Here is a 27249-nt window from a genome sequence, read left to right as displayed (position 1 = left end):
AGTGATAGTGTATTTTTTACTAGCGGTTTGTACCCACACAACCTTATGAAGTATGTGTATTTATATGTGTTATATGTCTAGTAAAGCTTCCGTCAGTTCTGTTACTGGAAGTGATGAGCAAATTCTTTTGCCAGGCATGGATTTGCAGTGAATTTCTGCATTTCACCATTGGAGATTTTTTTTCACAAAACTTCTGCGAAAATTTGCCGCAGGAAAATTCGTTGCACACCAAAATAAGTTGTGCGTGCATCAAAATGCACGCTGTCATGTTAAAATAGGAATGGTTGCATAAAAATGGATGATGTTGTGTTTAAAAAAATGCGCAACAAATGCCGTTTTGTTAATTTTCCTGTAGTTTCGCTAATTTATCAGTAAAGCGGGACTGATTCGCTCATCACTAGTAACTGGCACCAGGCCTATTAGCTGGAGTCCTGTTCTATTGAAATCTTAAGTCTGAAAGGAAATGGTGTCCAAGATTTTTAATAGCAGACAAGCAAAGTTTTCCATTCAAGTTTTTGGGTTTTGATTGCGCTTAATAAATACCAGACATTCGAGTTTTTCAAGCCCACAAAACTCGAATCCAACAAATAAAATCAAACTCGACCAAAATTACCTCCTTAGTGTAAACAAATAAGACAAAAGTGAGAGGATTACCTAAGAATTAATAATGAAAAAAAATCATTAAGAGGGCATGCAATTAAATAATGTGGAAAATAAGGCAGACAGTTGTGCAGATAAAGGTTTCGGAGGTGGATAAAGATGGGAGTAAAAAAGCATAGTGAAAAGAAAAACACAATTTCATGCAGTGACAGGTTCGTAGGTAGTAAATATGTACTGTAGTATTAATGTGTAAATTACATTGTAGTTTATACAAAAGTCAGTATACTAATCAAATAAGTATCCAAGCTTGAAACTAGTTGGGTGGTAAAACTCTGGGATTATCCCTGTATTGCCCTAAAATGCAGGGAGGCTGATTTACCAATTTTCATGGTTGAGGGGAAAAAATACAATCATATGTACAACTTTGTTTGTAACTTAACACTAGCTGTTTTTAAGAAAAACGCAATGTTTGTAGTTGCATTTTTTCTGCAGAAAAAAAGAACTCGAATGCAAGCAAAGATCACATTGTTTCATTCATTTTCAATGAGGCTGAAAATCGCAAATGTTTGAGACTCAGTGACTTCTATAGAAACTTCCCTAGCTTTTTTTCTTGCGACTTTTCACGTAATGTTTCTTTAATGAATCGCGGCTATTCGAGGTTCTGAAGAATATTAGCGCATGTATTTGCATACAAGGTTTTCTTGAAATGGGGGAGAAATAATGCCATCTCAAATGTTGATAAATTGTTAACTACGGCTATAGAACTCAGTAAGAAAATCCCTAAATGCTATTAGAAAAGGGGGAACCTGGCCAAAAGTGTTCACTCCGCAATTCCTCAACAACACAGCTAACTGAATGCCATGCAATTAAATGTTATCCTAATTGCCCATTCAGTGCAGTTTCACGCTTATCTTGGATACCATAGAAACAGAAACACCATTTTATATTATACATTGTTGAGAAAAATATGAGAAAAGAAAGATGAAGCAAATAAATGTTCTTATTTATCTTTATATACAAGAAGGTAATATAAATATGTATTAATGATATAACCTTTTCTGACCTAAAGGAAGCAAGAATTTCTGCTGAAAAGAGCAGATACAGTAGCATATCAGATAGATTAGAATAAAATGAAAGGACAAAAAAGGGCCATATACCCACCATATACCTTCATTAAAACTTCCTAGGTGCCAACTGACACGACTAGACCTGGAATTAGGAGTATGTGGCAGATGCACCTGCCTAGGGCACAGTTATTTTGTGAAAAGGTGGGCAGAACATATAATGATTGCACTTAACCATTAGTTACAGTACCTCAGATCTTCATAAAATATACTCTACTTAATCCATGGCCTATTGTCCTGTGGTCATTTACATGTGCCTACACCCTTTTGAGATTCACCTGGATACACCTCTGAAATTAAAGATCTTTAGTTCATTATTATGCCAGCTCCTTGCTTCACCCTGCCATTGTCAGCTGGTCTGCACAAATTCTTCCAGACAAGTTTTAATGGTATAGTGGGGCCTTGGGGTGCTATCCCTGCCTCGAGTGCCAAAGCTCCTTGGTTTGGGTCTCAATGCAACTTCCTAACTATGGTTGTCTATATACAACCATAGTTAGGAAGTTGCATTGAGAGCCAATCCAAGGAGCTTTGGCACTCAAGACAGAGATAGCACCCCAAGGCCCCACAGAAAGTGGGGGTTCTTTAAATGTACTTTTTGAGGAATAAATGACTGCCTTAAGTGAAATACTCAACATCGAAAAGGAAAAATGCAGTTAATGCAATGGTAATATACATTACATTGATTAAACAAAGTAGAAGATGAAATACATCTGACTGGTAGACTGTAAGGGAGACAAGTGCCTCCTTGTCCTTACAATTAAGGAAAGAAAAGAAGTGTAGAATTAATGTAATAATGCATGCATGAAAAGTGCATTCATTTTTCTGTAAATATCGTCAGGCATGCACATCCAGTTTGTTCTAAATATGAGCTGCACCATTTCTCACTAAACAAAATGGATAGAAACCACCTTCTCCTATTTAGAGAAAACATTTTTTTATAAGCCCATACCTGAGTTTGGATTCTGTTTAGGCCACGGAACCAAAGAATTTGACCCCGCCGGAGCTCTCTCTCTGCATGATCAATTTCCTCTTCATCCTCTGCCAATTCTTCATCTGTTATTTCATCTTTTCCTGGCCCGTGTCCAGCTTCTTTCAGGCATTTCAGTTGGCTTGTAGGAACTGCAGCTATAACCTATAAAACAAAACCATGATACATTAAAGGAAAGTTACTGTCATACGGGAAAGATGTTTGTCACTGTGTGTGTGCATAGAGCTGCTGATGTGACCATATTAACAGAAACATAGAACATGAGCACACAAAATATTCATGTTGCTTCAAAAAGACTTGGACTTGATCAACAAAAATGATCTTTTCCATCATACAGTATATCTCTGTTTAACACCGCCCATATAAAAGCAAGCATCTTTTGTTAAGTCCCAACTATTTACTGTTTATTACTATGCATAATACAGATATGTGTTATAGACCTGAGCAACAGTCTACCTCTTAGCACAGGGGTGGGCAAACTTTTTGGCTCACGGGCCACATTTACTCACCCCCGGGCCGGACCGGACCGGGCCAGGGCAGGCAGGGCCAGGCCAGCGTTACGCCCCCTTCGTCTCTTTCATTCCGGCCCGCCAATGACACCAAGTCTCGCGTGATGAGACTTGGCGTCGGCGGCGGGCCGGATTAAAAAGGCAAAGGGGCCGGATGTGGCCCGCGGGCCGTAGTTTGCCAACCCCTGTCTTAGCATGATGAAATGTAACAGTGCATCAGATGTTTTATGAACATACGGAATGTCAAGGGCATTGAACACATTGGGTCTTGTTATTTTTGAAGGTTTGAGCACAATTCATTTGTAATGCCCTGCTTCATGATAAAACAGGTAGGCCCATTTATCAACATTCTGATTTTAGTGGTTTTAGAGGTTTTTGAAACCACAAAAAACTCATTTTCACTCAAACCATGAATATCAAGTAAATTATTAAAACAGCATCTTATAAAAAGCATGAGCAAAAAAATCCATGAAAACAATCCAAAGAAAAATATGAAAACCTTGAATACTTGTTGCGCAAGAATTTTGGTACGATAATAAATAAAGTAATAAGTAATAACAGAAAACCTAAAAACCTCTAAAACCACAAAGCACAGAATGTTTTGCCATATGAAAAAGGACAGCTCCCATTGGCTTCTACATGACCTCACCAGTAGTGATGGGCAAAAAAAATAGCCAGACATGAATTACTGGTGAATTTCAGCATTTTGCTATTGGCGGATTTTCTCGTGAAATGGGCAGAAAAGAATTGTCTCGCTCGTCGAATTGTCACTCGTCAAAAAGAATTGTCTCTTTCCTCAAAATAATTGTTGCGCGTCAAAAGAATTGATGTGCACAACATTTTTGCCGGTTCGCGAATCTTTTGAAAGATTTGCAAATTTTGGGCGAAATGGGACAGATTCGCTCATCACTACTCACCAGCTTTTAGATAGCAAAGTTTTGTATATTATTATTTTTAATAAATTACAAATTTTTCATGGTTTAGAGAAATAAGTATAATGCACGATTTTTAGTGCTAAAAAATACAATTCATGAAAACAAACAAAATGCAAACATTGGTAAATGTTTGTGTATCAAAATGAACATTGTTTTTCACCTGTCCCCAAACAAGTTCACCCACTCCCACAAACAGGCACCAAAGCCATTGTTGTGCATTTAGCGGTGCACAGCTAAAAGGTTTTCCTCCGAATTGGACAATTAGAATCTGAAACAAAGGAAAAATAGTTTAGGAAAGGAAACTCCACATTTTTTGTAATAACTATTGCATATTGAGCAAGTGAATCTTTTATTGGATGAAGCGTGATAAGGAGGAATACTCTCTACCTTACATCAGATAATCTTCAACAGAATCCTGCATTGAAATCCAATTTTTAAAAAATCAAACAGATTTTTTTGTATTTCATTTTGAAATTTGACATGGGGGTAGACATATTTGTAGTTTCCCAGGTGCACTCAGTCATATGACTTCAGTAACAAAGTTTCTATTGTATTGTGCTGGCTCCTCCTGAAAATTGTGCTAATCAATGCATTGCTAAACTTGCTCACTTTCCCAACCTAGCAGTTTACTTGAGAATAGCACCCAAGAAAGGGAGACCTGTTTTGCTATTATGCTTATCTGAAAGCAGTTCTGTGTAGCGCTGGCTCCTTCTAAAAGCTCAAAATTAGGCACAATACACCAGGGGCGGGCCAAGCCGACCGGGCGCCCTAGGCAACCCGGTTGGCCAACTCCGCCCGCCCCCCCGAACGGTGCATGTGCGCCAAAGCACAGGAGGAGGTGCAGGGGGGGCGGTGCGATTAGATCGGTCATTGCCTTCGCCGCTAATTACAAGCGGCGGAGGCAATGACAAAGTAGCACTAGGGGTAGGCCAAATCCTGAACTGAATCTTTATTTGCCTGTGCAAATTAATGAAATCCTGGGTGAAAATAAATCTGTATGGAAAAAAGTGTTCATTTTTGTAGTCACAAAATATAAAGTCACATGATTTTAAGGGTTAAGATACGGAGTGGCTAGGCACTTAGATTTGGCCGAATTCAAATTCTGCTGAATCTCAAACCAAATCTAGGATTTGGTGCATCCATAGTTCTCTTTTTCTCATTGAGTGTAGGCACTTTGGACAGGGACCTCTTTTGAACTATGTCTTGAAGTCCTCAGCAATAAATAAATGTGCAAATTTGGAGAAGGGCAGTGGCATGCCAAAAGTTTTCAGCAAGAGCACATACCCTTGATCATTACATAGCACTGACAGAGTCTGTTCGCTATTGACATCAGTCCCTGTTGCTTTCAATCTAAGATCCATACCTTGAACTTACAGTGGCGGTTTTTCATTAGGAGTCAGATGTCCTGTCTATATGATTTTGAGCTCGGTGTACCAGACAAAGCCCACAGACAGAACAGGAAAACTTCTTGCCAATAATGGCCTGGTCAAACCCAGGATTTTAATATTTTGACATTGTGTTTTGACACAATACATTGTATGGTTGTTTTTTATATTAATTGTTGCTAATACACATAAACTGTTGGAATTTAACTTTTGGTAACTAAAACCATGATGAGAGCACAAGACTGTGAGGAATATATCTTCTAACATGTCCTTACCTGAACTCCAAAAGTGCCCAACACAATACTACAAAATATCGGGTTGCTGAAAATACCATCAAAAACATTTCTTTCTCCATGAATTTTGCGGGCATTAATTTCATTGAATAACTGCATCATGACAAATGTGTTGAAGATGATAGTGTAATGTTCAGAAGGAGGTGCATGTAGAGGAGCATTTCTGCCGCTGTCAATGTCAAAAAAGATCTCCCCTACAAACAAAAAAGAAAAACTGTCTTTTAATCCTAATACATTAAATATGCTTCATATATACATTCAGAGTCATTAGGATCCAAGTGTTTGAAAAACATTACATACCAGCAAAAAGCAATGTAAAAATAATGATGAGCTGGTATACAGCGTGGCCAAGTATATTCTTCATCATGGTGCGAGATATAAGAGGCTTATTTCTGCCATATGGTTTACGAAGAAGAAGGGATTCTGTTGGGGGCTCAGTTGCAAGAGCCAGTGAAGCAAAGGTGTCCATAATGAGGTTGACCCAAAGCATCTGAACAGCTTTTAATGGGGAGTCCTGAAAAAAGAAATTAAATATGAGTTGAGTAGACTGTTTTCTCTGTGCCATATATGATACTACTCCATTTGCTCCCAAAGCTTATATATAGAAAGCACAACCAGCATAGGGGTTGATTCACTAAAGGGCGATAACGCTTATCACATGCTTTTTTGCGTTGAAAAGCACATGATAAATAATGACCGATTCGCCAAAGTAATATCGCATGCGTTAAGACGCATATTGTGTGCGTTAAATAGCGCGCTACCGCTATGCGTTATCTTTAACACATTGCGTTATTTAGAGAATAAAAAGAATAGTAACGCATGATTCACAAAAGCGCATTAATTGTTAAACGTGCTAATTAGCGTGCAAATCTGTGCATATTTTAGCACCTAATTGGGGGAGGCATTGGGCAGAGCACATTTTTCATTTTTGTGTGGATAAAGGCAAGATGGATTTTGCGATGGGGTTTTTGCTTGATTTGGAGGAGGAACATCAAGTCCCTGAGCCTTCCAGATTTATGCGGCCTTGTTTTTTTAGGGAAAGGGCTAATTTAGAGGGCTTAAGCGAGGATGAAGTGGTCAGGCGATACAGGCTCAATAGGGCAGCAATATCCAGCCTGTATGAGCTACTGGAGCCTTCCCTGCAGCCACTGACTCGCAGAAGTCGCGCTATTCCTGGAATGGTCAAACTCCTGTGCTCCCTGCACTTTTTGGCCACTGGAAGTTTCCAGAGGGTTGGAGGGTTTTACAGGGGGGTAGTCATAGCCTACGTTTTCCCGGTGCCTTGGCCAGGTCCTGGACGCCATCCGCTCGGTGTATGGGAATTTCATCTCGTTCCCCAAAAATTGGAACGATTGGAACACTGTGAAAAGGCAGTTTTATGGGGTAAGTGGCATCCCCAAAGTGTTGGGTGCAATTGATTGCACCCATGTGGCGTAAACCAACCCCCAAGACAGGGAGCACATTTTCCACAACAGGAAGAGCTACCACTCCCTCAATGTGCAAGTGGTGTGCGATGCACATATGAACATTCTGAGCATCGTGTCTGGGTTCCCCGGCTCCTCTCACGATACTTACATTCTAAGAGACAGGACAAATGCCTCATGGGTGGCTGTTAGGTAAGTATTTGTGTCACTTATCTAGCACAACTTGCCCACATTTGCTTTCTGTCTCCCACTTTCAAACCAGGCCCTGCCTGCCATAAGCTTGTTTTGCAATTTGTAAAGTGCCCTCTTTTGCCAGTGGAAGAGTCAAAGCAGCTACTTGTAGTGTCACCTATCAGTCTCACACTGTCACATCTGTTCCAAAAGGGTCGTGTTTTGACAGAGGGAGACTGGAAGCAGCTTATTTGTTTGCAGCATCTTATTAAATCTTATTTTATTTCAGGAGATGCTGGCTACCCATGCTAGGTGGCTCATCACACCCATTCACAGACCGCGTACACGGGCTGAGTGTGCTTTTAATGAAGCACATGTCAGAGTGTGGTCTGTGATTGAGCGGACATTTGGGGCCCTTAAAAGCCACTTCCCCTGCCTGGATAAGTCGGGAGGCAGCCTAATGTACAGCCCCTCTAAAGTTGCCAAAATTGTGGCGGTGTGTGCTGTACTGCACAATCTGGCGAACTGGCATGGCTTACCAGGCGATGTTACTGAGGACCTGGATGACCCCATTCATCCACAAGATCCTGTCCGAGGTGCGGATGCCAGAGGGAATGAAGTCCGGGGACAAATCGTTACCAATTACTTTTCCTGTAAGTACCTACAATATTTAATCCCATAAACAAGAAGTACCAAACAACTTCTCCAAAAAAAATGTTTTATTTACAGGGAAATTAGTTGCCCAGAAATGCTCCTTTCTTTTATTTCTCACAGCAGTAGTGAGTGGCAACTAAGGCTGATGTGGATTTGAGCAGGTGATTCCCCCACCCCCAACACAAATAGCAAAAAGAGAAAGAACTATTTACAAAGAACATAGGCCTAAGAAAAGATAGGTTCCACAGATCCCTAATGCGTATTAATATTCTTTCTTAAAAAAAAGCGAAATTTTAGTGGCACATTTATTTCCTTTTACGCAGCTGTCTAGTGGGAGCTGCAGGAGCGGTAGCTGAACTCTCACCACTATCTCTAATGGTAGAGCGTGTTGGCTTCATTTCCTTTTCTGCTATGGTTTGTAGCAATGAAATTTGTTTCTCGAGAAGAGAATTTTGATTAGCCAACAATGGCACTTTTTCTCGTTGGACTTGTAAACGCTCCTGTTGCAGGCTTAGCATAGCGGCCTCGTATGCAGCCTGTCGTGCTTGACTCTCATTGTAGGCATTAGTGTCCACATGTATAGTGTCCAGCTTTTTCATTAATGCTTTATTATGCCTAATTAGGGATTTGTGGAACCTATCTTTCTCAGGTTCCTTGGGCGGCACATGAGCTGTGCTGGTTCTGGCCATGGGTGTGACATGTTCTGCAGGCTCCTCCTCTGAAAATAAGGCCACATCACTGGCATATTCCACAGACTGTCTCTCGCAAGCATCCCCCCTAAATATTTATTCTTCCATTTCAGGATGGCATTGTGGGGAGTGGAGCAGACTAGACGAGGACTGTCCAGCAGAGCATCTGTGGCTACCTTTTGGAAAAAAGAAAAATACATTATTTGATTTTTTGTAATTATGTTCATGATGCCAGGCAAACTTCATGGACAATAATGTTTCTCATTTGTTTTACAACATGACCAAGTTTGTTTTGCAAAAACTATTTGTGGACATTGATTCATTCCAAATGAGCAAAAAAGGTAAAATGTTTTGCCATACAGAGTACAAGGGCAAAATCAAGTTGAAAACATTGACTGTCCAAAAATACAAGATGAACTGACTGCACCTGACCCAGCAACACTTGTCCAATAACACACCTATCTTATTAGCAATACACTGCACTTCTGGAATTGAAACACCTGCAATATACACAGACACAATTCACTCTTATGCCATTGCACTAGCCTAACACAAAACACATGTGCTACAAAATTTTTAACAAAAATACCTGGAATCGGAGCAGATAACAATTGGCTGCGTCTGCTTGTGCCAGGTGGTGGTAAGGATGAATCTGTTTTAGGAAACATTGTATTCCATTAATATTAAGCTTCTCTGCAAGAGTAAATACACTTGTACATACACATGTGCTACAAAATTTGGTAACAAAAATACCTGGAATCGGAGCAGATGACGATTGGCTGCGCTTGCTTGTGCCAGGTGGTGGTAAGGATGAATCTGTTTTAGGAAACATTGTATTCCATTAATATTAAGCTTCTCTGCAATAGTAAATACACTTGTATTAATGTCATTACACCTATCTTTGCCGACGTTCCTGTCCAAATCAAAGACGCCGGCCACATCACTCACGCTCTCTCCATAGATAAAAGGTAGGAGCTGCTCCTCATACCTCGTGAAGAACACTTTTTTTGAAGGGCCACCTCCAGTTCCACACCTAAATAAAATATATGAATGCTTTTATTGTGTTGCCTCCAATAAGCAAGCCATAACAACGCAGTCACTTTTTGTTCCTCATTGTTGCCCCAATCAATTCCCTTTACTTTCAAGTGTAACAATACTAAGGCATGCTCTGACACAAACCCTACTTAAATGGTGCAAGTTGCTGCTAAGTGGCCTCGCTAACTCCCAGGGCTCTCCCTTATACTCTGTATTAAACAATGCTTCCACAATAATCCTCCTTCATAAAGGAGAGTACAGGGCATTAAGTATTTTGGGAAATATTTATTAAATGACCCCCCTATTTACTGTCCTAATTTGTTGTTCTACTCCACAGCTTTGAGGACATAAGTTGCACACATAATAATAGGCGTGCCATACATACATTACATACAAGTAAAGAAAGCAGGAAAGAAGCCAAAAAGGAAGGAAAGACAGTAAGCCAAAAGGAAAAGCAGATTGAGGAGAAAAGCAGATGAGCAAGTGTTAAATAGAAAGATGAATGTAAGATATTTACCTGTATCTGGAGTCCTCTGCCAGCTTTTTCTTCAGGACCCTTTTTATATCCTGATACCGATTTTTGCAGTGTTGGACACTACACAGACAGACCCCAACGCTGTTGATATGGTCTGTGATGTCCTTCCATGCCCTGTTTTTGTGAGCTGTTGGTGTCTTGGCAGCATATTTGCCAATTATTCTGTCGAACACCGGCACAATTTTCTCCACGAGAGCCTCATTTTCAAATTCTGAAAATGTGATGTTTCGGAGCCTGCTCTCCTGCTGTTTTTTCCTGCTCCTTTTTGGTGATGAGGCGGGGGGAGATCCTCACTTTCCTCTCCACTGGCTTCCTCTGGATGGTATTCTTTATCAGTGCCCTCCATCTCAGACCCATCTGGGCTGCCGATGAAGCCATGCCTCTCTCTGTCAGAGGGAATACTTGCAGGTGTGGGTTGGTCAAGTGTCCATTTCCCTGCTTTGGTGGTGTGGGTTCTGACATAGAACCTGCTTGGTTCCTGTAGGCTTTTACTTTTTGGCCTCTGCTGATGTACAAACACCAGCCTACCTTGGTATTTTGCCCCCTTTTTCAGCCTGCCACTGCTGCTCTCATCCCTCCTTTCCATCGCTTGTGACTCCTTGCTTTGCGCACCTGCACCTTGCGCGCTCTCCATCTCTTCACTCACAGCGCAACTGCGCAAAATGGCATTAGTCATGTGGTATATGACGCGTTACCGCTTGCGTGCAGAATTTCACGCCATAATGGCGCGTGGGTCAATTACCGCACACAGTGTAAATTACTGCATGAAAACGCTCTTCGCGAGTTAAATAATGCAAACAGCATTGCATCTAAATTTTGACGCGTGTCCTTTCAGTGAATCGTGTGTTGTCGCAAAAAATAAGAAGCGCTAAAATTTTTAACGCATGCTATAAATAGCGCACTTTAGTGAATCAACCCCATAGTGTGCAGAGTACTTGATGCAAATATGCATTAATAGCTTGATCACTGCATGTAGAATCTGTATTAAAAAGGGCATTGACTCAAGGGATGAAAACATAATTTTGCCTCTTTATAGGTCCCTGGTAAGGCCTCAGTTAGTAATGATGTTGGTATATATAGTTTATCTGTGAGTGCATAGATAGGTCAGTATAGGCTGTGTGTGCTGGGTTTACTTGGAAGGGTTGAACTTGATGGACTCTGGTCTTTTTTCAACCCTATGTAACTATGTAACGAAAGCGGTATAGGACTGAGGTCCAACCTGCTTTGGCATAGGGTTAATGACACTGGTATGTGGCTTACTGTAGAAGCACTACTATAAAAGGAAATGATGTAAGGAATCTTGGAACTTCCTCTTTAATAAAATATAAACAGAAGACCACAGTCTACTTACAAATGGTGATGTATGACCACCATAGAAAATTATTAAGGGTTTATATGTCACCAGGGATACTAACATCTCTTGATATTCGGAAGAATCTTAACAAAACCAGGTAAAGAGATATCAACCAGCTGAAGCTGCAAATCTTTGTCATCATGATATAAAGATATACATACATCATGCAGACCTATTTTACTAAATTGGAATATTAGGCGGTAAAATAAGGTTCAATGTTGAACAAAGTTATGCACTTTGGTAAAAATAATATAGATGCGAGTTAAACACTAATTAGTGAAGTGTTGGGAGTTTCCTTTATAGAGAAGGACCTGGGGATTGTTGTAAATAAGTTGTCTAATTCTGGGCAGTGTCATTCTGTGGCTACTAAAGCAAATAAAGTGCTGTCTTGCATACAAATGGAATTAGCTCAAGGGATGAAAACATCATTTTGCCTCACAGAAAAAATTAAATAAATATAATTTTTTGATATTAATGAGCTAGACAGAGTGCAGAGATGTGCTATTGAACTGTTAAAAGGATTTAAATTATGAGTTTAAACTGTCAAGGTTGGGATTGTTTTCTCTGGAGAAAAGGTGCTTGCGACTGGATATGAAAACTCTTTATCATTATATTACAGGACATTCTAGACAGATAGTGGGGGATTCTCCAGAGGCCACCCCTTTAGACTTGAGGAGCACACACAGATGTAAATTCAGTCAAAATTGTCATAAACCTCTGCATGTGAGGCCATAAGGCAGGGGTCTCCAACCTTTCCTACTTGTGATTCACAGTCAAATGTAAAAATACTTGGAGAGCAACACAAGCACCATAAAGGTTCATGGAGGAGCCAAATAAGGAATAAGATGGCTATTAGGTAACCTCTATGCACACTATCAGCTTACAGGAGGGTTTATTTTGTAGTAAATCTTGTTTTTATTCAACCAAAACTTGCAACCAAGTCAGGAAATCAAAAATAACTACCTGGTGTGGGGGCACTGAGAGCAACATCCAAGGGGTTGGTGAGCAACATGTTGCCCCCGAGCCACTGGTTGGGGATCACTATCATAAGGGATACTTGAATCATCCCAAACAACTAGGTGACATCTCTAGCTTTAGTTGACTAAAAAAAGAATACATACTGTTCATGTACTAACCTGAGTAATACAGGCCCCAGTAAATGCCACAATCACTGCTACCACATTGACAGTCAGCTGAAACTGAAGAAACTTAGATATGCTGTCATATACATTGCGGCCCCACATTACAGCCTTGACTATGCTGGAGAAGTTATCGTCTGTTAAAATGATATCAGATGCTTCCTTGGCAACATCAGTTCCTGCCAAACCCTGCATGCCAGAAAGGAAAATACAAATCACGTTAATAAATGAAATGTTGTATCTGCCTACATTTGATAAGTATTTAGATGCTTATATTTTGTTTTGGATATTTAACAGGTAACAGTATAGCAAATGGATTATTAAATCTATATCTGTGACTTTGAACAAAACTGGGGAAATCACAACATTCTGTACTACAGGGGGCAACCTTCCAAAAACCTTATTTTTAAGGAACCAAATTTTAGTTAAAGTTACTCTGAATACAACTGGGGAGATTTACAATCTTAGTTGTACCAAAGAAAATAGCATAATATATAATATGTGTACTGGACACCATTTGATCTTGCATGCACTTCTTTTTTTCAACAAGCTCTGCCAGTGCAGTTACATTATTATTAGGGTTAGGGTTGGGAGCAGGTGGGTTAGGGTCGGGTGCGTGCCGAGTATTTCTCGACCTGCATATCACTAATGCCCAGTCAATCTAATGGATAGGAGACTGGTAGCAGCATGATGCTTGGTTGTGTGTGGCATACACTCTGTGGTTTATCAATTCATATTTTATTTTTTAGGGCTTTCAACTGGCATCATGTTTTATAACAGATGCAGTTATGTATATTAGTTGCAGCATATGTATAATGTCCCAGTGGGCAATGCAGTGATGTTATCAATGACTTTCAGTGTTTCCATTATGTAAAATATGCGCATTTAAACATCCATGTTCAATTTTACATATTTTTCATACAAAATAAACTTCATGTTCAGGGTCGGACTGGGCTGCCGGGCCCCAGTTCGACCTTTGCCGGCACTCCCCCTACTGACTGTTCCTCCCCTGACACGTTCAATTTATACGCGCTCAGGGAGGAGGTCAGGCGGGGGCCCTGCGGGGGGGTTAGGGGACGCGGCTGGGGCACCTGCAGGGCCCCTGGGACGGGAGCCCCGGTGGGCCCTGCACCCCCCAGTCCGACCCTGTTCATGTTGATTTGAAAAACATGTGAAGCCATTGAATGTCTGATCTGTTGTTGGCTCCACCCAGTTTTTCTAACCTTGGACCACAGTAATATAGTAAAAAACACTCTGCAAATTTTGGGGACCCTGGTTTTAATAGAGTCAGAATGGCAGTAATTTAAATTTACCCACTGAAAGTCAATGAGTAACATCTACTGACAGTCACATGTCACTTTTTTTTTAACCTTGAACTGCAGTTACCCAGTAACTACCCAGTTTAAATTTCCCCATTAAATTCAATAAGATAAATCTGATCAACTCTTGGTGGCTCTGTTGACTTTTTCAAACATAAAACTGCAGTCCCTTAGTGACCAACTAAGTGAGTGACCTAGCGTTAATACTGTGATAATGGCAGTAGGTTGAATTTCCCCATTTAAAGTCAATTTCTAACTGCAGTTACCCGGTGACTTACTCTGCAAAGTTAATATTATATAACAATTATAAAACAATGTAATCTAATTGGTTGTTGGTGGCTCCGTCCACTTTTAGGGTGAAGACACGCTGAGCTACTATTAGCTCTACATGTGTTTTAGCAGAGGCATTTCTCAACATTGTTATTTTTTTGTTATTATTATTGACCTGCAGTCCACCAGTGACCAGCTGTGAAGAGTTTGAGGACCCTGGCATTAAAACTGTGAAAATTACAAATTTAATTTCCCCCCTTGAAAGTTAATGTGTGAAATCTGATTGGCTGTTCATAGCTCCAACAAATCTTCCTTGTCAAAGTCAATGGAAAAAGTGGGGTGTTCAGAGTGCCACCACAAAAAGGGCAGGATCGCTTACAAAAGCACAAGCAACCTGCTCTGCTATAGAATGAAAAAGTATGGAGAGCTGTGGGTTTTGTACCCCTAAAACTGTAGGAGGAGAAGCATTTAGAAAATGGGGGGGCGCTAAGATTAAGAAGAAAAAAAGCAGAAGAATAACTGAGGTTTTTCAGACCAACATAATGAAATGTCAATTACCATAGCAAAGCCAACATCTGCTTTTTTAAGAGCTGGGCCATCGTTGGTACCATCTCCTGTAACTGCCACCACCTGACGCTGCTCACCAATTGTGCTGTCAATTATCCCTACAAATAATGAAAACAAAGAATAACCCTGCTGTTATACAGAGCAATGCACTCCATTGTCAACATATACAGTATAAGGTTTTCTAGCAAAAATAGAGATAGATGAGCATTGGATATGATAAAACGTCATATTTATTTCATCCATGATGATCCATGTATTATAGAAAAATACCAATATTAAGTTCTTGATGTGTGGAAAAAAGCTTTTTCAGAATCACCCTACTAACTTCTCAGCTCTACTGTTGGGCTCTAACACCCCTTTACAACAGAACTGTTTTTGGTGCTAAAAGCAGACATACGCATTGATCAACTTTAAAAAAAGCTTTCCTTTCCTAAGTCTTAAATAACTGTTAATATGTAAATAAATAAATAAAAATGTTAATTTCCTATTTTAAATGTCAATAGTTAGTAAATCAGCCCCTTAATGTTCCTGGTTTCATGATGTAATTACTTTCTGCAAAATTGAATGGTGCTGTCAAAAATGAAATGCTATTGGAGTAAAGTATCAGTAATACCTGCATGCAGGATTCCTTTACATTACTTATGATAACTTAGTAGCATAGTGGGGATGCAGCAAATTTTAAATTTACCTTTAACAAGGGTATGTTTATCAGTTGGTGAAGACCGAGCCAATACTCGTAATTTTGGCCAGATTTTATCCAGACGTTCCTGTTCAATCTGAAAGAATAAGTAATCTTATTAATTACAATATAGCAAATAAGCACTTAAACATAGTGGAGTATACATAGGTTGTGGTGTTATAGTCTATAATCTTGTCACAAGGGTCCATAAATAAGATCCTTTCTGTCTCCTCTGGTCATTTACAAAGTATATCATATCATGTACTTCATGTACCTCCAGTAACCATCAGTAACAGGATCATTTAATGGAGAAGGAAAGGCATTTTGGCATTTTACTGCCAATAGATTTCGGTACATTAGTAGCTAGAACACTTATATATATTCAGCAGAAAGCTTTACCATACCTGAGTAAACAGCCCCTCTGTTTGTTTAAGATAGCAGCTGCCATTTAAGCTTGGTCTCAGTAGCTTCCGTGCTGCATTTCTGGCTGCAGGTAGCTCAGATTACACAGAGTTGGGAGGGGAGAGGGAGAGAGGAGCAAACTAAGCAGACTCGTGCCTCTGTACTGAAAGATTTTTCTGAGAAGGAAGTGCCAGGAAGTCTGACACTGAAGAACATGTGTACACAAAGGAAGAAAAGAAATCCTGTATTTCTTTTGATAGAGTGTTTCTGTGAGTGCTTATGGCTGTATTTACATGGACCTTTCTGATAAAGCTTACTTAGTTTTCACCTTTCCTTCTCCTTTAAACAAGGAAAGTCTATGTTTCTACTTAATTTCTCCTTCCAATTCCAATTTTATAAACAAACCTCTCCTTTTTCATTCCTGATCCGTCGGTTGAATTCTTTTCCTTCCAAGCACAGGAAGTCTTCTCCCGGCTGGATAATGCCACATTTAGCTGCGATGGCCCGTGCTGTATTAATGTTATCACCTGTGACCATTCGAACTGTAATTCCAGCACGCTGACATTTGCGAATTGCTTCAGGGACCTACGCAGAGAAACACAGATGCTTAAGATCAGTGCTTACTTCACCTTTTAATATTTATATTGCCTTTCTAAGCATAATTCTGTAGTTCTGAACAGTGCAGGTCATACATATGTGAAAAAAAAACAAAGACAAAGGATTGAAATTTAAAATCCTATTAATAAAGTATAAAAAAAAAATCTTTTCACCCATTTTACTAATGCATGGAAAGAAACTCTTTATTACAATTATTTTGGCTCATCGCTTTACTAGTAGTTGGTCACAAACAAATTCTTGAAAACTTTATTAATCAACATGACCACATCAAGGCGTGTGATATTTTCTATGAAAAAAAAGCACTTATAATTTAGTGTCACCCACTGTGACCTGCAGCACTTATATTTGCCTATTTGTGTCTGTTAGTTACCCTCCCATATAGATTGTAAGCTCTACGGGGCAGGGACCTCCTTCCTCTTGTGTCCTCGACTCTTAACATTGCAGCTGTATTTATCTTGTATTTATTGTTATACTTTGTATTTATCTTTTATTATCTTATGAACACCCTGTTTGTATTAATGTATTCTACTGTACAGCACTGTGTACATAAGTAGCGCTTTATAAATAAAGATACATACATATACATATAACCGCCACTGTAAAAGATTTTTGAAAAATAGCTAGTGGGAAAGAGAATCACGGCTTTTTTTCCTCTTAAACTCACTCAGTCCCTAAAGATCTTAAGACTATATTCTGCAAATAGTACATGACTAATATTTAATACATTTTAATATTAAATAAACATAAAAAGATCACTGTTTTGTAAAATGTCATATAAGAATTCACAAAAACTAGGTAAAGCTTATAGAGATAAATCACTGAACAAATATACTGTAAGCCCCATATTTTTGGTACCCTCAGGAGATACCTTCCTTGCCTGATTGGCCTGCTGGGAGAATGGATGGAAATTGTACAAGGGGCCACACATGGTATGACCAACGTCCTATTGTTTTAATTATTTGTGCACAAACCACCACATCTGCCAATGTACCATGTACTGGTCAACATGGTACATCAACAGATGAAATTTCTTTCTTTCTCCTTTACTTTTGTAAGTAATTGTTGCTTGAAGTTCCTAAACCTGACTGTTTTGCCAACTTGAATGTCCCTTCTCACCCTGTCAGTTATAGTTTCTAATGCTAATGGACTACTGCTGCGCAAATAGCCTACTCATAGGGGGAGATTTACTAAGGCACGAATTTGAATCCTGAATAGCAAAAATTCGTATTGGAAGCAAAAATTTTGCGACTTTTTCGTCGCCGTCGCAACTTTATTGTATTTTGCGCAACTATTTTGTCGCCGTCGCGACTTTATCGTATTGAACGATCGTAAATGGCGGAAAAACCTTTCCGACTTTGCATGATTTTGGAAGACTCACATAAATGGCACTGTGCAGCTCCAACCTGGCCCAAGGAAAGTCACGATACTGAAGCTTGAATGAATCCGAAACTTTCGTACTCGGCACAACGCGACGGCGACGAAAAAGTTGCGAAAGATATACGCAAAAGTCGCGACGGCGACAAAATAGTCACAAAAATACCGATCATTACGAAAAAAACGCATTTGGACGCATTCGAAGCGTTCGTGCCTTAGTAAATTTCCCCCATAGAGAATGATGGGGGATCAGAAAATGTAAAAGCACCAGGAAAATACTTTTATGACTAGAATTATGGTATAAGTAATTATTGCATATGTGCGACTAGGGTAACAGAATTAGTAATGTGATAAATTTGCTGGAAGAGAGTTTGGACTAATTTTCTAAATAGTCTCCATGGTACAAAAATTGTTGGAATAAGAATTTACAGCCCACACATGGTCTGGAAATTGTACGAAATGTAGTTTTGCACGATTATATCAGTGCATGTATGGCTAGCTTAAGGCCTGGTAAGAAGTTAATACATTGCAGTTAGATGGTTTTGAACAGTTTGCACACATTATTGCACTTGGGGGCACATTTACTTACTCACGATTGTTCCGACGGCGTCCGATTGCGTTTTTTTCGCAATGATCGGTATTTTGCGATTTTTCAGAAAATTGTTGCGACTTTTTCGTTGCCATTCTGAATGTTGCGCAAAATCTGCCGATTTTTTCGTAGCGTTAAAACTTGCGCGAAAAGTCGCGACTTTTTCGTAGCCTTTGCGCCGAGTACGAAAGATTCGGATTCATTCAAGCTTCAGTATGGTGACTTTTCTTGGGCCAGGTGGAGCTGCAGGGTGCCATTGAGTCCTATGGGAGGCTTCCAAAATCATGCTAAGTCTGAAAATTTCGCCCGCCGCTTACGAGCACTCAATACTAAAAAAGTCGCGACAAGATACGAGCGCATCGTAATGGCTACGAAAAACTCGCGTTTTTTCGCGCAAATCGTATTGGTAACGAAAAAGTCGTGACAATTTCCGAAAAGTCGTAAAGGCGCCGGAAAAATCGCAAAAAATACGAAAAAGTCGCAAAATGTTCGTTTTCCAATTGGAATTTTCCCAATATGGTTCGGATTCGTGGGTTAGTAAATGTGCCCCTATGTGTTGGGCATTTCTAAGAACTCTTGTATAAAATGGAGCCTCCACTATCTGTCAGTAGCTTCACCTAGGACTCCTGAATGAGTTCCAGAAAATTTGGATCATGGTTTGGTTATCAGGAACCTGAAGGTCTTGCACAAAAGTTGTGGGACTCTGCGATTTGTGTTGAATTAATGCTGAACCGGCTTTCCTTTTAAACTATAATCATACAAAGAAAAGTGCATTTATTTCATTCTATTTTTACTTGTGTGTGTGTGTAAGGTATTGCTCACTATCAGTTTAGCAGAAGGTTCACCCCGTTTATTATGCAAACACATGACATCACTTTATAATATCTATCCCTAAATGCATGTTTTATCCTTTGTCAGAATATAAACCTGTGGGCAGCAACCTTTGCTTTCCCATGATTTGTTTGTTTGCTGAATCTTATTATGATAAATATGCAGCTTATAATAAATATATACAAATTAAAGAAATCTCAAATAAGAAGACAATATAAAAATCAAGTTGGCCTACAAAAAAACCCTTTTTTTAAAATAGGCTAAGGATCCAGAATAAATATTAAAAAAAAACAATCAATGAAGATGCCTACCTCAGGCCTTACAGGATCTTCTATTCCTACAACCCCAATGCAAGTCAGATCACATACAATTTCATTTTCATTCTCCCATTCTGGCTCTGGCACTCCTGGAAAATCACGATAGGCAATGCAGATGGTACGCAGTCCATCACAAGCCATGGGTTCAATGACTTTTTTAACCATTTCCTCCCGATCCCGTGCCCTAAATGCTCGAAGATCTCCAGCACTGTTTAAGATGTTTGAACACCTACCACAAGGAATGCAACTGGTTAGGTCAAATACTGTTCTTGGAACAAAATCACAATGCTTCAAAACTGGGGGACAAAAGTAAAAGCCAGCAAGAGTTAAGTAAAATTACATGCAAAATGATATCAATGAGCACTAATTATAAATGTTAATCTCATTAAATGTATATTATAAGGATACCATTTACAGGTAATTCATGGTATCCTTTAAAATGATATGCTTATATTTGTCACCAAGAGTGACAAATATTAAATGTTTTGCAGTATTATTAGTATTTATATAGCACCAGCAATTTACGCAGCACTTTACAGAATAATATCTGCATCTCTGGGTACAACCCGTCATATTAAGTATGTTAGAGGCAAGGTTTAGACCATGTGAGGTCCTAGCCTTAGCCTATCTTCCCTTGTATCCTGTATCTGGGAGTTCCACCATCAAAGTGATATGAGCTACAGCTCATATCACTTTGATGGTGGAACTCCCATGTTCCATTTAGAGTTTATATCCAAACTACCCAGAAAAGGCTATTATTTAATTTACATTGAAACACTCACTTTTTCAGGACAATCTCTGAGGCTCCCTTGCTGTACAATCTGAATCCTCCATTGGGTAGGCGTATTATAGTGCTCATGGACTTGCGAACAGAGTTAAAGGTATAGACTTTATAGAGCGTCTCCTCAGGAATCTGGTCTCGCACCAGCTGGTAGTCCCTTTGCATATCCAAAACAAATCCAAGCAGGGCGCACTCAGTTTTATTGCCTACTTGCTGGGGAAGTGCTCCTTCTTTCTCTGGAGGCTTAGTATAAGAATTAAATTATAATATAAAGAATTAAGAAGTGCAAAACGCTTGGTAATTTCATGGAATTGATTGCTCAGTGTGTAACAGTGTAAATGATTAGACTCAAGACTTACTAGAATCTTGGTGGTGTAGGCACAGTTAATGGCAATGGCATTGACAAGCAGGTCCAAAATTTTGTGATTGATAGAGCTGGGATCTGGTTTATCCTTATTATGGATATCTCCAATGTTAGACTGCACAACTGTCATCCGGTTTGTAGTCAGAGTTCCCGTTTTGTCTGAGCAGATGGCAGTGGCATTTCCCATGGTTTCACAAGCATCAAGGTGCCGTACAAGGTTGTTGTCCTTCATCATTTTCTGTTAAGAAAACACATTATTTCAAATGCTATAAAGATAGGGCAGTGGATAGTACTTCATACAATGTGTTTAAAAGGAACTCCACCCCAATACATCTTTGCATAATGAAAGAAAAGATAATTCTAACCAAATTTTCAATATATATTCATTAAACGTTTTAATGGTTTCAGAATTGTTTGTAAATTAGGCATTGTAGGAATATGGCAGTAATGCTTAAGCCTGGAAAGTATGTTGTAGAGCGCTTCAAAGAGGATATTGACAGCACGTATGGGAAGAGGCCTTTGCCAGCCACCCACCTAAAGATTTCTCTTGAACCTGCCTAACCCACAGGTAAACCAATGGGTTTTGGGCAGGCCCGCATATCACTACTGTAAAGGACATCTCTTTAGAGGTAAAGAATAGTTTCTGTTAAGTTCAAGTTCAAAAATTATAAATGGTTCAGTAGCATTCCATAGATCATACCATATAGTGTTGGCTGTCAAGACTGACTGCCAGCACTATAGATTTTTTGTTATCGTTACTATCTGTCCCTTTTTCCCAGGGACTGTGCCCATGAAAAAATTGCTTCCGTGAAGCATCCCCGCCTGTGTTTGCCTTTTCAGAAATATCCTTATGTATTCTGCACAGCTAAGTGAAAACGATTGGGAACAATAGTACAGCATAAAAACTTACTGACAGCAAAGGCTGCTCAGAAGCAATGGTTTAGAGAAGTGATGTGTAACTGGACACTGGTTTTAGAAGTCTGTAATTCAACCTTATCCTCTGTCTCTTCAAAATAACATTTCTGCTATGCATTTTACATTACATACACTGCCAACTTTAATGATTGTAAATATTCTGTGGGCATTGAATATATAAAGCTATGTGTTTTGGGGCATTCAATTTCCTTTATGTATACTGTACTGTATATGTGTTTTGTGGGCATTCAGCATGAAGATATCATACAATTTATTCTGCAATGTGTTCTGTGAGCATAAAATAAAAATTTGTGGTGGTACATAGGCAAGGTCAGAGTGGGAGAGGTCAAAAGTGGGAATGGTTTAACTCAAAAAATTTAAATCTGGTCACTTTATCTTCAGGGAAGGGGTTAAACATTGTTTTTATGGGTTTACCCATAATGTTCTTATGTGATTAATAATCAGAATTTATCAATATGCCACCTGGAGCCATATGGTTGTCTGTGTTTGCTGGTGATATTCTCTTTTTTAAAGCCTGGATGCAGATTCCTCATTAAATAGTAAGCTTGTGCTTTCAAATTAAATACAGGGCCTGTAGAATTAGAGAATTTGGACCAGTTCCCAGCCAGCATGTAATTATTTTATTTCTGTATTTTTATGTGTCTAGGTACTGAAAATCTTTGTACAGATGCTTAACATTGACTGCGGGATTTCTAATTGAATCATATAAGTTTGGGTTTAATTTCTTCTTTTTTTTTTTAATTGGCTGTCAGTATCACTTTAACAACCCTCCTCTTATCATGTGCTAATAATCTCCTTCAGCTTCCCCCATGTATATATAGAGAGGACACATTAATTAGGCACCCATGTCGCATGTGTGTCTTATTAAGTTATGCTCTGAAATTATTTATATTGTAAATAAATGTAAAATGAATTGAATTGAACAATACAGAGCATATGTTTGTGTTTTTAACCTTAATTTATTCCATAGTGTGCTATGGATTAATAAACTGAGATCTTATTCAGTGATTTTTGTGTATTTATACTATGAATTGTTTTTAGAGTCAGATGAATTAAAAGTTAAGTATTAAATATTAAGATTAAGCACAGAAAACCTGTTTTGTTCTATTTATTTATTTAATAAGGGAGGTAGACACCTTGTGCATTCTGCTCCTTAATTATACTATATGTTGGTCTTTTATCTTTCTGTGAAGTTATATATAAAATAATACTTTACAAATATGATCCACAAGCTGAGGTTGTAACATGTAACAGTTATGTTGGCGTAGCAGTTTTTACCCATAAAATGTAAACACATAACATAAGACATAACATAAAAATTAGCCAGTCTGTTGCTTTACTTTCCCATTTTTTTCCCCCAATTTTACAACAACTTCTATCCGGTTCTAGTGCAATGGAATCAGTGATGTTGGTGCAGCCTATTTTATCCATGTTCACAACCTAGTGCATTCCTATTAACACCTGTGATTAAAGTGTAAGGCAAATGTTCTTTTGTAACAACACAATCTGTTTTTGCTTTAAAGAGACCAGGGCCCCACCAGAAAGCCTTTGACCATGGACCCACTTTCTAAACTATTATTCCTCCTCTCCTCCCTCAAACTCTTTATTATCATAGTCTCTTTTCTCTACATACTATACTCTATTCTTCCATCTATCAAGCTACCTTGTTCCCATACAGAAATAGAGAATGACCATGAAATAGGCTAAATAGTTAGAAGCACGAGGACCCATTGACACCTGGGCCCATCAGGTGTTTTCCTGGTATCCTGGTAAGACCAGTTGTCTTTTCTTCATTCATGTTGGAGTATTTCTGGGAAAGAAAGTGAAGTAAAACATGGAGCTTCCAATTTTCTTCAGTCACCACTGCAACTAGCTATCAAGAGGGTTAAAGGGCACAGATACAGCTGCAAGCAATTTTTATTGTCCTTTGCACATTTTTTTTAACATGCAAGTAGATAACACCATTTTGTAAGATGACACCATCTTGTCCACAGGTCATCAGTGGTCACTCAGGAGTCTAAAGAACATATGAAGATTCTTTTGAGCCAAATGCACGAAAGCATCTGCTAGAGGCACCCATGGACAAAGGTATACACTACTCTATCATGATTTTGGTTCATATGCACACAAAAAAACTAAAGGAAACGGTTAAAGTTAATCTGTCCAACATTTCCTTTTTCTAAAACACTACAACCTATGGCAGGACCTGGGAGAAACCAAGAAGAAGAAGGGAAGCTTAACAAAAGCCATAAAATAAAAAGAAAATATAAAGGAAACCAGCAAAGAACTGAGCGTAGCGGAAAGTTCACATGGGTTTAATTAGTGTCAGATAAGGATTTGTGTAAGCAGAAGCTTTAAGAAAATTCCAATAGGAGAGCTAAAGTTTACAGCATATGAAATTTCCCTACACCTAAGAAATTTTTTTGTCCACTGAACAAAAGTGATTATTTGCAGCTGATCAGCCAAAAGTAGCATAAAGACTAAACACCCCTTTTCTGGTAATAATTGGTCACCAACTTGTCTGAACAGCATGAAAAGGTGTGTGTAAATTCCCTGCATTCAAATAGTTGCAAGTCAAAAAGGATGGATTGCACTTGCATAAATGAAAATATTTGCCTTTGTGCTTTCCCTATTTAGTGGTACTGTAAATATTACTCATCCTGTAGGAAGTTAAAGAGACTCTGTCACAGGGAAAACATGTTTTTTACAAAATGCATCAGTTAATAGCACTCCTCCAACAGAATGCTGAATTGAAATCCATTTTTCAAAAGAGCAAACAGATTTTTTTTAATCTAATTTTGAAATTTGACATGGGGTAAGATATAGCCTTAATTTTCCAGGTGCCCTCAGCCATGTGACTTGTGCTTTGATAAACTTTAGTCACTTTTTACTTTAAAAGTGCACACATTGGGTTTATAAAGTGGGCCCAAAAGATATTTTGGCACACACAGCCAATATGAAATTAGGGAATATTGGTGTCTGCCCCTCCCCCCAGCAGTGATAAGCAGAACAACGAGAAGATAACAAGATAGCAGCTCCCTGACACCTGCATTGCTAAAAATCATGACTCAGTTTTATTGAGTTGGAAAACCAATGGCTTATCTGAAAGCAGTTCCATTGTGAAGTCCTGGCTCTTTCTAAAAGCTTGGGATCAGGCACAATGACCCAAGATGGCTACCTACACACCAATATTACAACTAAGAAAAAATACATTTTTTGGGTCAAGGATAAAATTGGTAAAAATGGTAGAGTGAATTATTTGCTGTGTAGAAATGTAGGGTGACCCCTAAAAACCATATATGTTTGGAAAGTACACATTCTGACAAATCCAACATGGGTAAAGAAGACTTTCTACACCAAAGTACCAATCTGGAAAGCTTTCCTAAAGTTAATGGTTTTTATGACGTTTCCGAAAAAGACCTAAAATTGTTGCAATTTGCCACATTTATCTTAGAACACTTCTTACATATAATGACACATCACCCTAAATATTAATTCCAGCGGTATATTGAACAGTTTGATGCCCAATATGAAAGATTTACCAAAGTATATGATGTACAGCGGCACCCAAATGAAAATAGTGCATAGGAATTTTACCAGCTGCCAACTCAATTTCTGCAAAAAAAGCCCAATGGCCGTGTATTATGTGCCGTAAGAACCCCTAACTGTACAGAGAAACCCAGAAAACCATATATTTTTGGAAAGTACCTACACCAAAGTACCAATCTGCAAAGCTTTCCTAAAGTTAGTGGTTTTTATGACATTTCAGAAAATCGCCTAAAAATGTTGCAGTTTGCCATATTTATCTCACACAATTTCTTGCATACAAAGGCAAATCACCCCAAATAGGAACACCTAAGGCCTACTGAACAGTTTGATGCCCAATATGCATAGATATACCAAAGTCTGTGGTATGTACTGACCCCAAAATTAAAATAGCGCATATGGATTTCTCGCCTACCAACGCAGCTTTTGCACACAGAGCCCCCTGACAGCGTATTATGTGCCATAAGACCCCCTAACTATACAGAGACACCCAGAAAACCATATATTTTTGGAAAGTACACATTCTGGTGAATTCAAAATAGGTAAAGTTATTTTTCTACATCAAAGTTACACATGACAAAGCTACGCTAAAAACAGATCAGGAACACTAATACAGGGATACAAAATGCAACAAGACCACAAAAATTGTGCAAATTAGTGAAACAACAAAATAAGTCACACAACAGCGTAATTAGTGGTCAGAATATTTTATCCAATAGTCACGCTGTCAAAATAAACAGTTTTTAGGGAAAAGAAACTAAAAAAGAGAAGTAAAATGAAAAAAATTTTTTTGTGTGTTTGTGTATACATGTGTGTACCCATGTAAAAGTTGTGTGACAGACATCAGACCTATGCCCCAAATGTAAAACATCGGACCTATGCCCCAAATGTAACACAGCAATAGGGTCCTTTCTCCATGTATTTTGGGAATGCCCAGCCATTCAACAATTATGGTCAGCAGTGTTGAAATACATCAATGAAACATTGGCTTTCCCTAACATACACTCCCCAAAGCTATGTTTATTGGGGGTGCTAGAAGACCTGGGGTTATCGCCATACCAACATTTGTGCTATTTGCAACTGCTATTTTATGTTAAAAAAGCCATTTTGCTAAATTGGAAATCGGCTACTGCCCCCTCACTTAAAATTAATCAACGACGTGCTAACTAAGCAAAAACTAGTCTATATCTCTAGAGGCTGCCCAACCAAGTTTAATGCAGAGTGGGACACCTGGTCACATGCACAATCTGTATAACTCTGCCAGGCTCGACAAAGTTCTATATACTTTCTCCTTCTTTCCTCTTTTCTTCTTTTCCTTCTAAACTGTTTTTTTTTCTGTTGTTGTTAAAAATGTTAAAACCTTAAAAAAAACTTATAAAAAAAAAAAAGTTGTGTGACAGTGTGTAAGTGTGTATATAAGAGTGTATATATAAGTATGTATATATATACTGTATATATATATGTGTGTATATATGAGTGTATATAAGTGTGCAATATGAAAAAAAAGTGTGTGTAGATGTGTGTAAAAGTTTGTGTAAATGAAAAAAAAAATCGCACTTACCTGCCTGGTCCTTCTGGCTGCAGTCCTCGGGAGGAGGTCAGTGGGAGGCGGCTGGGGGGGGGGAAGGAGGAAGCAGTACAAGCAGCAGCTGCAAGTAGGTCGGTCCTGCAACGATTGCGTCGCAGGACCAACATGACAGCCCACTCGTTGCCCAGGGGGCTGTCATCTCGAGAGAGTATCCTTTATCTGCCAACGACGTATGAGGCACGTCACTGGCAGATAAAGCCTTTTTGTTAAACATTAATCCTTATTGGAGGCAA

The 27249-nt window shown here is 38.9% G+C and overlaps 1 protein-coding gene across 6 annotated transcripts in view; it reads right to left on the bottom strand.

Annotated features, from left to right (window-relative positions):
• The window catches only part of atp2b3 (ATPase, Ca++ transporting, plasma membrane 3), a 144523-nt gene that overhangs the window by 12719 nt on the left and 104555 nt on the right, over nucleotides 1–27249 (bottom strand). For all 6 annotated transcript variants that reach the window (XM_012967901.3, XM_012967905.3, XM_012967902.2 and 3 more), the window contains 11 exon segments: nucleotides 20942–21184; nucleotides 20584–20825; nucleotides 19796–20030; nucleotides 16478–16657; nucleotides 15680–15767; nucleotides 14983–15089; nucleotides 12833–13024; nucleotides 6135–6348; nucleotides 5817–6028; nucleotides 4317–4424; nucleotides 2674–2856 (listed from right to left, as the gene is read on the bottom strand). In XM_012967901.3, coding sequence (XP_012823355.1) covers nucleotides 2674–2856; nucleotides 4317–4424; nucleotides 5817–6028; nucleotides 6135–6348; nucleotides 12833–13024; nucleotides 14983–15089; nucleotides 15680–15767; nucleotides 16478–16657; nucleotides 19796–20030; nucleotides 20584–20825; nucleotides 20942–21184 — 2004 coding nt within the window.

The sequence above is a fragment of the Xenopus tropicalis genome, chromosome 8 (genome assembly GCF_000004195.4).
Source record: "Xenopus tropicalis strain Nigerian chromosome 8, UCB_Xtro_10.0, whole genome shotgun sequence".
NCBI lineage: Eukaryota > Metazoa > Chordata > Amphibia > Anura > Pipidae > Xenopus > Xenopus tropicalis.
The sequence above is the reverse complement of the archived record's forward strand: the minus strand, read 5'-3'. Positions and strand labels throughout refer to the sequence as shown.